This window comes from Myotis yumanensis, unplaced genomic scaffold (assembly GCF_028538775.1).
Source record: "Myotis yumanensis isolate MYYU_CA2020_CCGP unplaced genomic scaffold, mMyoYum1.0.hap1 SCAF_1, whole genome shotgun sequence".
Lineage (NCBI taxonomy): Eukaryota > Metazoa > Chordata > Mammalia > Chiroptera > Vespertilionidae > Myotis > Myotis yumanensis.
Genome location: NW_027223752.1, coordinates 229,600,350 through 229,613,751, shown reverse-complemented (window position 1 = coordinate 229,613,751; position 13,402 = coordinate 229,600,350). Strand labels below are relative to the sequence as shown.

The window sequence follows — 13,402 nt, the reverse complement described above, 5'->3', positions numbered from 1 at the left end:
ACGAAAAAGTGTCTCTGAGACTCATTGTCCACCTTTCTGAAGCCATGAATTCCCATCCAGAGGATTCTCAATCAGCCCTGAGATCTTGTGGGCAGATTCCATCCGGCCGGTGCTGACACAAGAGCTGGATGTCACTAAATCTGTGTCACCTCTCCTTGGATACAATTGAGTATCCTTGCTCGGAACAATAGGTAACTGGCCCACCTGGTCTGCTCATGGAGCTAATGTATGCCGGCTCCTAGAAATCCTCCTCTGAGATACCCTTAATTCGCTGCGTGCTGTTTTCCTGTTCATTCGGGGACTATTGGGTTTTAACTTCTTTAACTCATTTGCATTACAGTTATTATTATGACACTAGCATCTTCAAGCTGCTAGGAAGTATTCTGTGGCATTAAAAGAAGAGAGGTTACTTTTACTCCAGCTCTACTTAGAAATTGCTATGCACCTTAATAGTCTTTAAAGTAATTTTGGATTTTTAAAGTATCCTCTTCAGTTTAAGGATTTAATTTCTGGTCATGGCACAAGAAATTCTGATTGTAATTTTTTTTCTTGATTGATGATTATGGAAGAGTGTCACTTTTTATTTTAATGTTTCTGTTTCCACTTATTCTTAGTATTGATGGAAGAAAGAAGAGAAGAACAGGAACCAGAAGTGTATTAATACTCTTTGAAAGGAGAAAGCATGGTCATATTGCTTTTCTGTTCCTATTACAACTTCACTTATCTGTTCTATTTTGTATGATACTACCTTGTCTTGTAAGCATGGCTGGTTTAGAATTATTAAGATCATTCATAATAAATTTTATGGAATGATGATAAAGGACTTGAATTCAGAGAAAATAAATGTATTTTCCATTTTGTCCAACTTTAGCTATTTTAAACAGATATTTAAGAAAGTAAGCTGACCATAGAGCCAGTTTATTTTTAAAATAAAACTTGGTGGTTTATTTTCAGGCGGTTCATTCATTGTTATTTAAGAAGTGGGCTATATAAGCTATGTTTTTCCCAAGGAAAGATTGGTGAGAAGGAAATTTTTAGCATCCTATTATTTTGAATCGTTATTTAGGAATGCTTAGACTGTGTCTCTTTGAGAGGAGTGATAGGTTCTGGACTTGCCTCACCTGAATTCAAGTTCCAAGTCTGCTATCTGTGCGCTGTGTGCCTCCCTCAGAGCAGCAGTAATAAGAGCACCTACTCATGGGGCTGTCCTGAAGAATGAGTGAGATCATTCATGTAAACCTTTCAGAACTGTGACCATCACATAGTAAGCTCATGTGATGTGTTAGCTATTGAGAACCACTAGAAATGTGAAAATAAAAATTAAGAAGACACTGCACCCCATCTGAAATATCTACTTTCTCACAATATCTGAAATTATACTGATATAGGCCCATGAACAAAAAATCTAATAGCAGCTATCACTGCATTATATATCTGAATTTTTAAAAACATTGAATTCCTGCCTGGCCAGTGTAGCTCAGTGGTTGAGCATGGACCTATGAACTAGAAGGTCAGGGTTCTATTCCTAGTCAGGGCACATGCCCGGGTTGCAGGCTTGATCCCCAGTAGGGGGCATGCAGGAGACAGTTGATCAATGATTCTCTCTCATAATTGATGTTCCTATATCTCTCCCTCTCCCTTCCCCTCTGAAATCAATACCATATAAATATATATATATATATATATATATATATATATATATATATATATAAACATTGAATTCCTTCCAGTTTGTAGATTGTAATTAAGAATGGCAGAGGGGAGGGAGGTGGATGGAAGGGAAAGGAGGTAATTGCTCTACAGGGCAGGTGTGGCAGTAGGTAGGTTCATGGGAGAGCATGTAACACCCAGGGCATAAAGCCCAGGGAGCAGGCCAGAGGAAAGTTGGCCGAATTTAAAATACATATGCCAGGGCTTTGCTGGATTCTATCACAATGCAAAAAGAGCAGTCTGTTCTCATTCCTAGAACCTACTGAGTGTCAGGGAAGAAGGGAGAGAATACAAAGATGCCATCTTTATACTGGAAGAGACACAGACCAGTGGGAGTGAGTACCTATAATGCAGCATGACTGACTCTTACTTGTCAAATGGTGTGGGGATGTGAGATTGCAGCAAAGGAAGGAACAAACTACTGGAGGAATCAGGGGAGTTTCACAGAGAATGTAAGAAAGGGCCATTTGGAGAACAGGGAGAGTTAGCAGTCCATACAGAGAGCAGCCTCTGCAGGGACAGGGCTGGAAGGAGTGTGCTAGAGCGGCTGGAGAATCATTGATGATGTTCGTTAGTCCGATGGTTTGGTTCAGATGATGAGAGTCCATCTCTGTCGTTCAGAAATCCGGGCTGGCTCTTGAACATGGGGGTCTTTCCAAGACTGGCTGCTTCCCTAGAAAAATTCTCATTCCTACTCTTGTGAATCTTTGTAACCCACTTTAAAAAATATAACAAGTTATAAGTAAATAATATTTTATGACAATCATGTAGTAGTAGACTCTGAGAGCATTCCTTCCTCAGAGTCAGGCTCAGCAAATAAAAATAAATAAATGGAAGCTTCTGTTGCACTTTAGCGTTAACCTTGTTATGTGCTTTATTCGTAACAACTAGTGTAAGAAAGCTCATGTGATGTGTTAGCTATTGAGAACCACTAGAAATGTGATATTTACATAGGCTCTCTAAGGCAGCATTTATCAAACACTTGTTACAAGTTGGGAGTCTTACAGCAGAACCTAGAGCAGTAGCTCATGGCTGGGGAACACCCACCTGTGATATTTACCCCCCACTATGTCCCCCTATTTATCTTGGCATGTTTTTAATGAGTATGTATTTTATTAAGTGCTGAGAATGTTTCCGGAGATGACCAACTTCTCCACAGTATGAGTCACTAATGAAAGTTGTGGTTGCCGTGGTAGCCTCGTGGCATTTTAGAGCTGGAGGAGGTTCTGAACTCCACCTGGCCCAACTTCTCACCTCGTGCAGGATTTCTTGTCACTACACCCTTTGTAGGGGGGAAAAAAGAAATCGGGAAGCCTCTGAATGAATATGGGACACGAAGTTGGGAGTCTTACAGGCAGATCATTCCATTTCTTAATATCTGTGATTCCTAGAATGGTCTTTCCCATGATCTACTTTCTTAAGAGTTATAATCCTTTGGCCATGTCTGCCCTCTGGAGACCAAATGTGTAATTCTGCTTACACCACGGTGACCATTTAAATAAGTCACCATCGATTGATATGCCTTCCTTTACTGTCCCCTGAACATTTATCTTTAAGACTTATGAAATACCTCCAGTTTCTTCAGTGTGACAGTAGTTTTTGGGACTTCTTACCCTTTTCTAGTGCTTTATAGCAGCTTGTATGTCATTTAAGTGTGAATTTTGCATCAGCTTTTCATCATTTTATTCAAATTTGGGAAAAGCAGAGTAATACAAATTCATTTTTATTGAAATGTTAAATTGTACACCTGAAATGAATGAGGTTGGAGTATTCATACATCTAGGCCGGAATTGGCCCACTCTTTAGCAAGAGTGCATGATTTAAAAGAACTTAGTTACATAGCATTGAGACTTAAATTAGTTAGAGTTGGAATCAAATTCTTTTCTAAAACATTTAAATCATTATAATATTAGCTAAACATTTTAAAAACATAATTTAAGCATCTGGGACACCAATTAGTAATAAGTCAGTATCAAATTCAGTCAAGGGTCAAGAACTATGGGTTCAGGTTTGAACTTTTGGTTTTCCTCTGATTTTTCCTATCACACTGACACTTTTGCACACGTTTCTTTCTGCAGCTAAATCAGAACATCTGGCCCACCGGCCATATAGGGCCCTGAAAAGTCATTTGGTCTGGCCCTGGCAAGGCATTAGGGGTGAATTAAATGTTTGACCAAATATAGCAGGCTAATTTTTAAGCTGATAATTTTGTATGGCCTGCAAATGGTGTTATAAATCCAAATGGCCCTTGGCAGAAAAAAGGTTTCCCTCCCCTGAACTAAATGAAAAGCTAATGAAATTGAGAGTTTCATCTCCCCACAGTTTCTTGGCTGATAACATAGCCCTTTTGGGACAGAGTATGAATTATTTTAGGGCGCCACTTACTGTGATATTTCTGCTGAAGGCTGAACTCTCTCCTTACCTAGCCACCAGAGTCAGAGTCAAATCCTTTTTCATTGTGTATATTCTGGTTGACTGATATTGCACGGGATGTGAGTGTGTAGCCCCAGTAATCATGATCTGAGTAAGCAAAATGGAAAATTGCCTTAAAGACTCATATAACAAAAGGTGTAACCAACTTTTGATTTGCAATGCTTGGATTCTCTTGAATGTCATTTCTTTCTCTCCTGCAAAACAGGATGAGGCATGACACTACCAAATCAAAGTTTCATTGTTGGGTATTTTCTGTGTAACATATGCTTTTTTTCTTTTTCTTCTCCAAAAGGCGTTTAAACAGAAATCACCTTCAGCTGTTTCCTGAGTTGCTGTTTCTTGGGACTTCGAAGCTCTACAGGCTGTAAGTAGACCGAAGTGGTTACTGTACCTTGTGTTTTATGAAATGTATTTCGGATTTGTTTCTGTGTGCTTTCTTGGAATGTATTCATCACTAGGTTCATGGATTAAGAGTTTGCCTTTGTTTTCAATGGAAATTTCAGGTTGGTTTCCCAGTGATTGCAGTGGTTTTGTTTGCTTAGCATTGCCTTGTTTATGAATGTGTTATTGTGATTGTAGCATTCTGGTTTGCTCATATGATGCTGGGGAGGAGATTTATCTAACTTCTCTTTGAACACTTGATTCGGTTCTGATGGGAAAAATGCCACCACACTCCTTTTTCGGGGGAAGTTGGCCTCGTTTCCTTATCAAGTTGGGGTTCTGAATGTTAGCTTTTTAAACATTGTTTCTGTATTATAAGATATTTAAAAAGGACTGAACATTTCTTCTTATATGTTCCTTTTAAGGCCAGAATTCCAGACTTTGCAATCTGAATGACTAAGGGTTTCGTATCAAGTACGTCATTGAAGTACTTGGGAAGGGGTGTAATATGAGTTTTAGGCAGGATCAGTTTTTCCTCCCTGAAATGCTTGTTCGTTGACCTAATATATAATAGTGAAAACACACTTTTGAAAGCTTTTACAATTAGATTTTCAGCCATGGGAGTGATTTCGTGCAGATGGGCGATAAGCTACAGTGTTGGGAAAATACATCGCAGCAGTTACTGATATTCACGGATGTTTTGGAAAAATGTTGGGCTGTATCTGCTCAGGATGGCCCCTGCCGGGATGGTGGGAAGCCCCATATGGCCATGTGTGTAGGGATTGCTCTTTTCTGAACTTGATTCTGTGGCCAAGGCTCCGCAGCCTACAAATTCAGTATTGTTGTCAATTCCGGAAGAGGGAAGACCGTCCTTCCACAGCCCTGCCCCCAGGGGAGCCAGGATCTGTGGGGACCTCCTGGTACCTCAGCTCACTATAGAGAGAATCTCCCCAGCAGGAATGGTGTGGCCTGCTAACAACACACCCGATCTTCCTCCAGAGTCTGACTTTCCTGATACTGTACCTGCAAGGAGAACCCATCACCTAGCAGTATTTCTCGGCTTTGTATTCCCTGTTGGTTAATTGACTCCGTTAAGTAAATTTAAAAAAAAAATCCAAGAAAGAAGCCCAGGGACTGCCTTTTTAAACAGTAATTCTCTCTGGACTAGTTTTACCCAGGAAATAGGATGTAAGCTGTTATAAAGATTATATGTATGTATATAAATTGATCCTTATCCTAAATAATAAAAGCCTAATATACAAATTGTCCCCTCGGGCAGTCGTTCGACTGGGAGTTCAACCTGGAGACAGTGAGTTCGACTACTTGCTATGACATGTGCTAACCACCAGGAGGTGGTGCAGAACATGGCAGGCGTCGGCCAGGAGAGAGCATGTGGCCAGGAGAGAGTGTGCTGCCTGCCTGGCTTTTGTGTGGCGCCGCTGTGCAGCCCAGAGGCCCACACTGTGCCCCGGCCTGCAGTGTTCAGCCGTTCTCACCACATCTCTGCAGGGGGACTCAGGCGCTGTGACTCAGGCAGAGGAGGGCACATGGGGGCCCCAGGACCCAGGTGCTGCCCAGGGCCCAGAGGTCAGCTGGGACCTGCCCTTTCTTGCCAGACCAATATGAGTCACTAACTGCCCTCTGGAGACCAAATGTGCCATGCTTCGATTACCGGCCAGGCCTGGGGACCACACCTATGCACGAATTTCATGCACCGAGTCTCTAGCCTATAATGCTTGTGCTTAGTTTCTAAGAAGGATCATAGAAACAGGGTTAAGAGTATTATTTCTGCTTTAATTTTGGGTGATTGATGGGACTTGGAAGCTTTGGGTTCAAGGCTAGTATACAGTGAGCACTGTTAAACTACCACTTTGCTAATTGTGTGCTTCTAGAAACAATTCACATTGTTTAGGAAAGTGTCCATTTCCTAAGAAGCTCTGAAAGTAGAATTTAAACAGAATGACTGTCATTTAGTATTTAAATTATGAAGCCAAAGAGGTGAAGAAACTTAACACTATCTCTGAGAAACAGGAAGTTTGATTTTTTAGAAGTACTGGGTTAATTTTTTTAAGAGTCTTCATTTCCGGTGGTATAATCCAGTTCGGAGTCCTCTACCAGCCAACCATATTCAGTTATCATTTTTTTCCCTTTTCTTTTTATTTATTTATTTACAATATCACATAGTACAATATCACAGGGGATTTTCTTTAATGGTTTGTTATAATTTTGTAACTTAAGTTGCTCTATGAATGATGGAAACTTCAAACCTTAAATAAGTGAATTAAAGAAAGAGAACCCTTGAAACTGTAAGGCAAGGATTTTCAGTTATTTAAAAGTGTTTTAAAAATGGGAAATGATTAGCTAGGCAATAGGTCAGGGCTGTGATTTCCTGTATAGCTCCAAGTTCCCCCCTGGGGAGTGAGGGAAAGTAAAGTTTTGTTTGTTAGATGGGACTGGTTGCAAGTAGGACTTGACTGCTTTGATATTCCTGAAGTTAGCCCTTGATGGCTCAATGTTTACAATCCCTGGGGGGTTGACACCTGACACAGACACTGCATACACTTAGAAACTTGGAGGTGTCATGTTTTTCAGCATCTTCACATCAGGAATCTTCTTTTGAGTTGAGGTGCTGTTGTCTCACTTGGATTCCATTTAGTGGCTTGTTAGCAGTGAGTGATCTTTCTCTTGAGAGGATTACTCACAAGCTACATGAGACCAGTTGTTTATGATGGGGACCACTAGTTAAATTAAACAGCCACCATTAAGAATTGTTAATAAATAAAGGAACAAAAGCTTGGGAAGCCAACTGCCTGGTTAGTGTAATTTCCAAGAGGAAGGGCGTAAGTTCACATTTTCTTTAGATGATACAGGTGCCTACTAGCTCACCCTAAGCAAATATTCTAACAAGTGGGAAAATGGGCTTCGGGAAGCTTCATTTTTAAATGAGCATTTTAAAGGACAGTTTTGTATGTAGATGTGTGAGCTGGAGAGCATTATGCTAAGTGAAATAAGTCAGTCAGAGAAAGATAAATATCACATGCTCTCACTCATTTGTGGATTATAATGAACAACATAAACCGATGAACAAAAACAGATGTAGAGACAGAGAAGCATCGATCAGATGCTCAAAACTCAGAGGGAAGATAGGGGATGGTGGGGGTGAGGGGGAGAGATCAACCAAAGGACTTGTATGCATGCATATACATATAAGCAATGGATTAGGACAACAGGAGGTGAGGGTGAGGGCAGGATTGGGGGGATGAGGGGACATTGGGGGGATAAGGACACATTTGTAATATCTTAATCAATAAAGGGAAAAAAATAAATAAAAATGAAGCTTCCCTTCACAGCCAGAAAACAAAGGATGTAGGATTTTTGACAAATAACAGGGAAAATATTTGGGGACAGGGGAAGTATTTGACTGGTTATTGCATGTGCATATTAATCGATCCATAGTTTCCCTATTATGTGATGTAATAAAGGCATACACATCTAGAATTCATGAAAGAAACACACTTAGAATTTAATTTCTCGTTATAAATGGTTGCATAATGCTAATTAACATCTCTCTTTTTCCAAACCTACTGTATCTCTAATCCTTACTTAGTACAATTTTACAGGATATATAAGCAATGATACAAGTTTAATATATTGTTCATACACTGATGTTTGATTTTTATCATTGTTTGCTTAGATTAAAGCTAGTTTGATGTACTGGAAATGACAAAGGTGGGCAAAAATAGGTAAATAATAATAAATAATGCAATACTTAATTAATAAATAATAATGCAAGGATAAACTCTGTTTCTCATACTCACAACTGCAAGCCTACTTCTTCCCACCCCTGAGTGTGTACATATTTGTTGCACTTGTGTAATGACTAATCACCATTTGACTCTTGGCTGAACATGAGATGCCAGGTGAAGAGCACACGGACTACCCTTTGGACTCTCAGTGCAGTCTGAAGGGAAGAGAGGGCGCACTGTATATGAATTATGATTCGACACGGTTGGTTGCTGCTAGCGGCCAAATATGCTTTTCCTTTGCTGTCTGCTCCAATTTCTCTTTGGACGGGTTGAGAGAGCACTACATGTTCAGGTCAAGATGTTTGCTCAGAAATAGTAGTACAGTTGCAGCTGTGTTTGTTGGAGCAAGAGACTAGTTTAAATAGCATTACCATTTATCCAGTCCATTAACAGAACTCTGTAAAATAATACCAACTCTGCATAAACTACAGGACAGTGTAATAAAATTACAAGCACTTGTTGACAGATGGAAAGTGTAAGTGGAGGGGAAGTAGAGGGCCTTAGGTTGGAGGTTAAAAGAGAAAGTGCATAGTTTTCTTCAGGTATGTAGATACTCCATCGTCTCCTTGGTTCCTCCTCCAAAACCGAAGTTTCATTTTTGGTATCAGTGTAAGGAGTGGAGAAAATTATGTTTAGAGCTATCTGGAGCTGTTTAACTGACAGCTTTTTCAGTGGCTTTTGAAATGGTCAGTTACGATTGATTGAAATGTGTGAGTAGCAATTAATTATACCCATGAGTAGCATATACAAATCTTCCTGAGAAATGTCACCTGAAAGGTGACTTACCAGGGAGTGATTCACACTTTTCAACTTGAGTTTACAACTACTAAGCCGGGCTTATTAGAGAGGAATTTCACTGGCAGCCCTGTGGTGGAGTATTTGGTTATAAATATTTGCTTTGTGGTTTTCAGTTTATTTCTTTCGGTATTATTATATTTACCCAGGCTTTGAACATAAGCTTAAGTATCCAACGCATGTAGCAAAAACTCATTTTTCACTTGTATCTACCAAAACAAAACAAAATTAACAAAAATAAATACATGGGTCCCATGATTCATTTTCTTTACTTATTTGAATCAAAGTTTTTTTTTTAATTTCCGGTTCTTAAGTGGCATTTATTATTCCCCAGGGAGCTTCAGAGCCATGAAATTATCTAACATTATAGATACTAATTTTAAATCTAAGGACTTTTTTATGCCCCAGTGACTAGTTACCTGAGACAAATAGAGTTTGGCTGCTGAATTTGATTGGTCAGGTCCATTTATTTGCTATCATATAGGATCTCAGATTCTCAAAGTTGTTTTTGATAATAATAATTGGGACTTTTTTAGAGGGAAACATAACCTTTTGTTTTATGATGCTAGAAATGAATTTGCAAAGTATAACAAATACACAGTTAAGCAGTCTTTTTTCCCTTTTGCTTAGTCCCATAGAAGGAGCCTTAGTTTTTGATTTTTAATATTGATAAGAGTAACACATGTTTGGGTCAAAAAGGCTCAGACAATTCAGAAAAATAGAAAAGAGGAAGTAGAAATGATTCTTCATTTCACCACCCAGATATAACCAGTAGTATACTTGTCAACTATTAACTTAGTTTTCTTTTTCCATGCAATGCATACAAATGCTGGTATACATGTGTTATGAAAACATTTTGTTTTATATCCCCAAGGTCTAGTATAAGGCTTGGCCTTTAGAAGGCTCTCAGTGTTTGATGTATTGAATTCAATCTCTGTGGGCTCAGGGTTTGTAACTTGCATGAGCAAATAGTAACACTGGGAAGGCATTATGAATAATGGAGCACCAAGTTCAATGTAAAGGATATATTGGCTAATTAAATGTTTAGTCCCCTTAAGTTTTCAAAACCGTAGGAGGGTTTTGGTAGACACAGCCAAATCAAAATAACCTATTTTTTCACCTAAGCAAAACATCTACCCCGATTTAATATAATACTGTACTTATATAAAAGGAACCTCCCAGTTCTCTGATGTCAATGTAGTCTCATAAGAGTCTTATATTTAGGGATAAAAGCAGAATACAACCGCGGAGACCAAGTACAAATTCCCCTCGAATTAATTTCTGCCAGCTCTGGTGGAAGCGCGGGCGCCCGGCGGCGTCAGGTGCCACGGCTTCCTGCGGCATTGTACTCTTGGCCTCTTTGGCCCCAGCCGCCATAAATCCGACCGCGATTGTGCAGGAATTGCAGGTTGCAGTTGCTACGGTTACCGTTGTCCAGCCAGATCGACATCATTACTCATCTAGTGAGCTGCTGTGAGAGCTGCAGCCGCGTGCTATAGCTGGGGCTGTCCAAGAGCTCACGGGCGGAGGAGAAAAGTTCCTCAGAGGTGGCAGTGCCTGTGTGACCCTCCCGCGCAAGGAGATGCTACCTGCATTGTTAGCACTGGCATTTTGCTAAGAAGAACAGGTTGACTCTTTAGCTTTAGAAACAAAGAACCAGTAAGTGAGATAAAACTTACAAAGTGTTAACTGTCAGTGAATAAAAAAACCAAGGCCCTTATTATTAAGTAACTTATTAATCAGTATCTGGGCCCAAGGGACTCTGTTCTTGCCACTTTAAAAAAAAATAAAGATATATGAGGAGGGTTTAATTTAAGGAGATTACATAACCGAAGATTTGTTTATAAGAAGGTGGACAAAAGACTTGATATGGGGGTATCTGTATACATGTCACAGTGGCCATTCCCATTTGCTATGAAAAAAAGGGGGGGGGGGTGGCAGGCCATTGAATAGGACTTACTTTTAATTTTGCTTTTAGAGCAACATGTAATCCTAGGATTTAGAAGTTATGCATCCCATGGGGATTAAGATTGTATTTGAGATTTTGGCCAGGCCTCATGTTGATAGTTTTTACTTCAAAGCAATCTCCATTAGAGGACGTGTTGCTGGAGAAAGTCACAACTTTGCAGGTTTCTGCTCTTGCCCGCCATAGAGTTGTCTACGAGCATGAAATCCACAGCATCGTTCAAGGCACAGGAAAGTCAAGTGCAAGGGTCTCTCCTACTCCCCGTACTTGTCTAGAGGGCTGCTTTCCCAAATGCAAATGTTTCCATCTCCACCAACAAATACCCATGGCGTCCTAACTTGAATCTGGAGGACACAGTGATGCATGCTGGGGAGAAAAAGTGGCATACTATTCGGCCCCACATAATATGTGGTGTCTGTGGGCCTCAGCCACGGCTAACGTATGACCTGTGATATGTACATCGAAGCATAGAGAGTTCATCTGCGAGAGTGATTGTGTTTCCTGAAACATGGATTAAAGTATGTGGTTTTCACATCAAAAAGATGCCAATGGAGTCACATCATCAGGGGGTATTTTAAAATTTGACTGTAAGTCATAAAATTGCTATTGCCATCTCAAGAAGATAGTTTGGTGACTGACGTTTACATAAATATTAATTTTAAGGAAGAGGGGTCCGCAGCATTTTCGTTCTCTTTACATTACGTTTTAAGACACTGAGATCAGTTACCTGATATTGTGAGAGCGGTGGTGTAACGCGCTGGCTATCCGGGGCCTCCTCAGCCATTAGTGGCTCTGCTGTCTTGGGAAATAGGTTGACTCCTGTGGAGTCCAGTTTCCTTGTCTGTAAAATGTGAAGGATCCTATTTACCTCCTGAGGATATTCCAAGTGATAATTTCGATTCTGTATTCAAAAGAACATTGTCAACTTTCAAGTATGGTAGGAATTGCGTTTGTATTATCATCATCCTCTCCTTGCAAACTGAAGTACAAGTAATAGTCACACAGATGTCCTTGCAACTTGCCCACAGTCAGCAAATCACCCCGTTCTTGCATTTATTCTCAGTGTAATAACATATGCATAAGCATAGACAATTTTTTTATTACTATAAATTAACATAAGATGTGCATTTGTACCATTTTATTTCTCCTTATTTGGCCACATGAGGTATATGAAGGCCAGACTGTTCTTAATAAGATCTCTTACCCTCTCACAGCTGATGGTTCATGTAGTTTTAAAATTCCTACATAAAATGAAACGGGGATGGTAACAGAGACTGTGACTCAGAAACTGCTTATGTTAGTCACGTATTTAGGTTGTTGTTTTAATGATGTGTTTTCCTGAATAGCACAATGCAGGAAAAGTATGAATTAGGATCTCTGACTAGACTATTCTGAAAGTTAAGAAGATTTACATATGTTGCTAAAGAACATTTTTATCGCTAATTAAAAATTTCAATTTTTGAAACAATATGAGATAATTTATCAATGTAGCTTGTAACATGAAAATATGTTTTCATCTATGGAACATTCTGTGATCTTTAATAAACATCACGTGACTTAAAAGTACATTTTTAGACTAAACACTATGTCTAAATGCAGTGCAAATTGCAAACCTTTTAAACGCTTTGGATATAAACAACATGAAATAGGTTTGAGCCAGAAGTTAGTTTCGTTTTGTTTTGTTGTTGTTTTTAACCTAAACATGAGCTTCGCAGTCAGATGAAGGTGGTGTTTGTCCCTTCATTACCTGTTGCCCATAACCAAGTTAGTTGCAATCACTGAATTTTTTTATAGGGAATATCTAATAAATTGTGACATAAGAAATTTTAGGCAGTAGTTAAAAAAAAAATGCACAGAAAGCAATCCTAAATTCTACAGAAGGAAGCAAAGAAAAGTAAAAAGTCCTGTCGATAGCAACAGCCAGGGTCTAGGGTCCGACATGGCTGTGTGAAATGTTATTAAGAGAACATCTGTGCCTCCCCCACATGAATGTGTACAGCTAAGTATGGCAACTGGATTCAGTATTTAAAAAAAAGAAAAGAGAAATAAATAAGTCTGGAAACAGAATGGGAAAAGATAGCTTTGCCCCGTCATGATAGGTTCTTTCTACTAGTGAGAGATGAAAGCTTGAAGCATGTGAATAGCTGAGAACCACAGAGAAAGGTCGATTGCTTCCCCTCCAACAGTTCCAATTGATTGAAAAAAAGCCTAATTTAAAGTTCTGTTTGTTCTGTGTCTTAAACCATCAGGATTCTCTTTTAGGACCGGGGAGGAATGCTCGGGCGGAAAAAGAATCTGAGGATAAAAAGTC

At 39.5% G+C, this 13,402-nt stretch overlaps 1 protein-coding gene across 2 annotated transcripts in view; it reads left to right on the top strand.

Annotated features, from left to right (window-relative positions):
- Window positions 1-13,402, top strand: part of SLIT2 (slit guidance ligand 2) — a 355,443-nt gene that overhangs the window by 14,148 nt on the left and 327,893 nt on the right. For both annotated transcript variants that reach the window (XM_070398759.1, XM_070398751.1), the window contains exon 4: window positions 4,436-4,507. In XM_070398759.1, the coding sequence (XP_070254860.1) occupies window positions 4,436-4,507 (72 nt within the window). The remainder of the gene's footprint in view (window positions 1-4,435; window positions 4,508-13,402) is intronic.